Raw genomic sequence first — 5170 nt, 5'->3', positions numbered from 1 at the left:
ACCATGACACCATAAGCAAACTACCATGTGGCCGATGACCCTAATGTCATCCATGGGTGATACCATATCACCACAAGCAACTACCATGTTGAACAATGACCCATATGTCATCCATGGGTGATACCATGACACCATAAGAAACTACCATGTTGACCAATGACCCAAATGTCATCCATGGGTGATACCATGACACCATAAGCAACAACCATGTTGACCAATGACCCGTATATCATCCATGGACACCATAAGCAACTACAATGTTGACGAATGACCTGTATGGCATCCATGGACACCATAAGCAACTACCATGTTGACCAATTCCCCGTATGTCATCCATGGACACCATAAGCAACTACCATGTTGACCAATGACCCGTATGTCATCAATGGACACCATAAGCAACTACCATGTTAACCAATGATCCATATGCCATCCATGGACACCATAAGCAACCAACATGTTGAACTATCACCCATATGTTACCCATGGACACCATAAGCAACTGCCATGTTTCCCAATGACCCGTATGTCATCAATGGACACCATAAGCAACTACCATGTTGACCAATGACCCATTTATCATCCATGCACACCATAAACAACTACCATGTTGACCAATGACCCGTACCATGTTGACCAATGACTCGTATGTCATCCATGGCTGATACCATGACACCATAAGCAACTACCATGTTGACCAATGACTCATATGTCATCCATGGACACCATAAGCAACTACCATGTTGACCAATGATCCGTATGCTATCCATGGACACCATAAGCAATGACCATGTTGACTGATGACCCATATGTCATCGATGGACACCATAAGCAACTACCCTGTTGACCAATGAACCGTATGTCGTCCATGGACACCATAAACAACTACCATGGACCAATGACCCATATGTCATCCATGGGTGCTACCATCACACCATAGCAACTACCATGTTGACTAATGACCGGTATGTCATCCATGGACACCATAAGCAACTATCATTTGACCGATGACCAATATGTCATCCATAGACACCGTAAGCAACTACCATGTTGCCCAATGACCCATATGTCATCCATGGACACCATAAGCAACTACCATGTTAACAATGACCCATATATCATCCATGGAAACCATAAGAAACTACCATGTTGACCAATGACCCATATTTCACACATAGACACCATAAGCAACTACCATGTTGACCAATGAGCCATATGTCATCCATGGAAAGCATAAGCAACTACCATGTTGACCAATGACCCATATGTCTTTCATAGGTGATAGCATGACACCATAAGCAACTACCTTGTTGACTAATGATCCGTATGTCATCCATGGACACCATAAGCAACTAATATGTTGACCAATGACCCATATATCATCCATGGACACCATAAGCAACTACCATGTTAACCAATGACAAATATGTCATCCATGGACACCATAAGCAACTACCCTGTTGACCAGTTACTTGTATGTCATCCATGGACACCATAAGTAACTACCATGTTGAACAATGACCCATATGTCATCCATGGACACCATAAGCAACTACTATGTTGACCAATGACCCATATGTCATCCATGGACACCATAAGCAACTACCATGTTGACCAATGATCCATATGTCATCCATGGACACCATAAGCAACTACCATGTTGACCAATGACATGTATGTCATCCATGGACACCATAAGCAAGTACCATGTTGACCAGTGACCCGTATGTCATCCATGGACACCATAAGGAACTACCATGTTGACTAATGACCAATATGTCATCCATGGGTGATACCATCACACCATAAGCAACTATCATGTTGACCAATGACCCGTATGTAATCCATGGACACCATAAACAACTACCATATTGATCAATGACCCATATGTCTTCCATGGACACCATGTTGACATGACTCGTACTTCTTTTATATATAAAGTTTGGTTTAAACATAACAACATAAAGATGTATAGTTTATTAATGTGTAATCCTCGTTTATAATTTTAAATTAAAATTATGCTATGAACACCTTGAGTCTATGTTCTTTCGTGACATTATTTGTATATACCCTATCTATCAAGCTGGAACTAATTTAATAAATTTGAATTATGTACTAAATATTTAGCGCTAATTAGCACATTTATAATTTTTCATTAGCGGAGCTTCAAAATATTTCGCAATTCCTTTCCCTCTAACCTACACACGTTTAGTATGCATATTAGGGTAAGTTTACTGATTAGAAATAGGTTTTACATTTTCTGTAATCATCATCTACGACGGCTAATTGATCGAAATCTTTGTTCATTATACGTTTGTGCACTGACTTTGGCGATATAGGTTGTCACTCATCTAAATTTTTGTTTCACTGTTGTCGTGATGATCGTTTATTGTTCTCTGATCATCTTCATGTATATTATCATCTTAAATTAAAAGTAAATTGGTTTTGATTGTACTCAAAATTGTTTTCATGCGTAGTAATGACTTCATATATAATTTATTTATATTGTTTGTTTGTTATCTCTTCTCATCAATAGTTTATCATCTTTAATATATTGGTATTGACTACAGTTTTTTGTTTACTTTTAAGCAAGATAGATGTCGAACGTGAAAGCAAGATGACCATCCGGTGTGAAGCCAACTAAATTCATTGCACCGCACACATTTTGAACCGCAATAGGACTTCAACTGCAAAATTCATAAGCAGGCAATTACAAGATGAAGAAATCGACTTCCCAATACCAAAAACCACATCCAAAGCACCTATAACATCTACCAACAAAACCCCTAAACCTATAGCGTTAACATCACTTACAACATCCACACCGTCCTTAGAAAATACATCTAAACTTACATCAATAACCAAAACTTCAGCACCTACATCATCTAAACCATCCTCAACACTGACACCCACTACCACAACATCAAGACCTACATATATACTACCACAACCTCAAAACATGCATCTACACTACCATCCTCCACAACTACAGTAACTACCACACCCTCTTTAAGTAAAGGAACTGCCACATCCTCAACATATACATTTATCCCAACACCTACCCTAAAATATACCCCAACAACACCACTTATCCTAGAATCTACCCCATCACCAACATAACTAACCATGAATGGATCTGTTGTGGAAAGTGTAGGAGGTGAAAACAATTCCTCTTAAGATTGTGGACCAGATGGACATTTAATTGTTCATGTTTGGAGAAAAACGTTAGTTACCAATCAAATCTTAATTACAACTATTTCTATGTATAACCTTTTGGTTTACACTTACATATCAATTCATAACTTAACACATCACAAGATTACTTGCAGGCTAATGCCACCAGGCCCTTGTGCACACTTTATTAGTCGGTCCTTTTTACAAAGAGTAGATCCACAAGGGTACGCTTGGGGAAAAGTAAGCAAAGAAATGTGTGAATTGTATTGGATGGAGTTTCAGGTAATTAACTATATGTGATAATTGTTGTTTGGTAAACATTTACACTTAAACTTATGTTTATATTGTTAATGTGTAGAAAAAACGTTGCTGGGATGAAACAATAGACTCGTTGGTGAGGCAAGCTTGGGCAAGGAAAGCGGCACAATGTTATGGTCAATATCTCTTTAACATGCGGGGCCCAAAAATAAAGAAACATGGCTTTAAACCAGCTCATATTCCACATGAAGTCTGGAACTCTTGGCAATTAAAATGGAATACATATGAATACAAGCTAAAATCTGAGCAGAACAAGAAAAATAGGCATAATGGTGTGGCTGATGGAGTAGCAAAACCTACACATAACACTGGATCCGCAAGTCATATGAAGATAGCTTCTGATTTGATAATTTTTTTAATGGTACATCGTATCAATGTTTATATATTTATATGGTATTTATGCAGAATAGGAAATTAGGACGTGATCCACCCCATAGTGAATTGTTCCTATATACACACACGAAGAATCACCATGGAGTCACTTTCACAAATGAAAAAGATAGACAAATTCATGTAATATTCATTTCAGTGTTAAAATTTTATATTGTCTCTAGTCCATAATATCGTTCATAAATTTGATATCTCTTAATTTATATTATTTTTATTTTGTAGGCGGCTTATACAGGAAAAATGGAAGAGTTGGAAGCTGAAGGTGTTGAATTTGAGGAGGACAAGCTATTTTATGTTGTTGGTGGTCATGTTAAAAAACAAAAAGAAGACTTTATGGATTAGGCTCTTTTGCAAAGGTGGTTCCCAATAAGAACGATAAAACGAATGTATCTTACATTCCTGAAAAAAAAATATGATGAAATAGAAGAAATGAGGGAGCTTGTTGCTAAATAAAAACAGCAAAACGAAGAGCTTAAAGAAATGATGAACGCCCAACAAGAAGAAAACAACGCTAGGGTCGGGCATCTTGAAAAACAACTTAAAACGACATTGGATCTTATTAATGTGCTTACAAAACAACAACACTAGTAGGTTGATATATGTTTATTGCAGAATATTTATTTTAGATTAGCAACTTTCTTTTTTCCATGTAATAAATAATTATTGTATTATTTTATGATATAATGGTTTTGATTTTTTTGTTATTTTTGTTTTTCATATATTACTACAAAATAATTAGGATATAATTTATAAATCAATTATCCATCAGTCCATATGGAATCTGGTATATAATATACACCACAAAAATTGCTAGGGATTCATGACCACGGAATTTGCTAGTATGTCATCAAACGGAGTTTGCTAGGGATTCAACACGACGAAATTTGCTACAAAATCACCACCACGAAATTTGATATGGAATGACCACCATAGAATTACTAGGGAATGACCACCACAGAATTTACTAGGGATTCACCACCACGGAAGTTGCTAGCGAATCACCACCACGGAATTTGTGATGGAATAACTACCATGGATTGTGTAATGGAATCCTACTATGGAATACACGATGGAATACCATCTACCACGGATTCCATTCCATTGTCACATTTGTGATGGAAGTATCGTTTCTATTACAAACCCTCGCTACGATGTTTTTAGGGACGAAAATGAGTCGTTACAAATTCCATAGCAAATCATCTTTTGCAACGAAATTTTATCTTTTCGCAATGAATTACTTCCGTAGCAAAATCGCGTTTTTCTTGTAGTGATGCATTTTCATTTTTCC

The 5170-nt window shown here is 37.0% G+C and overlaps 1 protein-coding gene across 1 annotated transcript; it reads left to right on the top strand.

The window, feature by feature from the left end:
* Positions 1 to 3426: 3426 nt before the first annotated feature.
* LOC145009257 (uncharacterized) lies at positions 3427 to 4470 on the top strand. Its single transcript, XM_078967953.1, has 5 exons — positions 3427 to 3456; positions 3533 to 3853; positions 3898 to 4005; positions 4105 to 4191; positions 4342 to 4470. Exons 1-5 carry the CDS (start codon positions 3427 to 3429, stop codon positions 4468 to 4470), a joined length of 675 nt encoding a protein of 224 aa, XP_078824079.1.
* The last annotated feature ends 700 nt before the right edge of the window (positions 4471 to 5170 follow it).

This window comes from Lactuca saligna, chromosome 1 (assembly GCF_052625555.1).
Source record: "Lactuca saligna cultivar CGN05327 chromosome 1, ASM5262555v1, whole genome shotgun sequence".
In the NCBI taxonomy this organism is placed as follows: Eukaryota; Viridiplantae; Streptophyta; class Magnoliopsida; order Asterales; family Asteraceae; genus Lactuca; species Lactuca saligna.
Note: the sequence above shows the minus strand (reverse complement) of the source record. Positions and strands in the feature narration are given on the sequence as shown.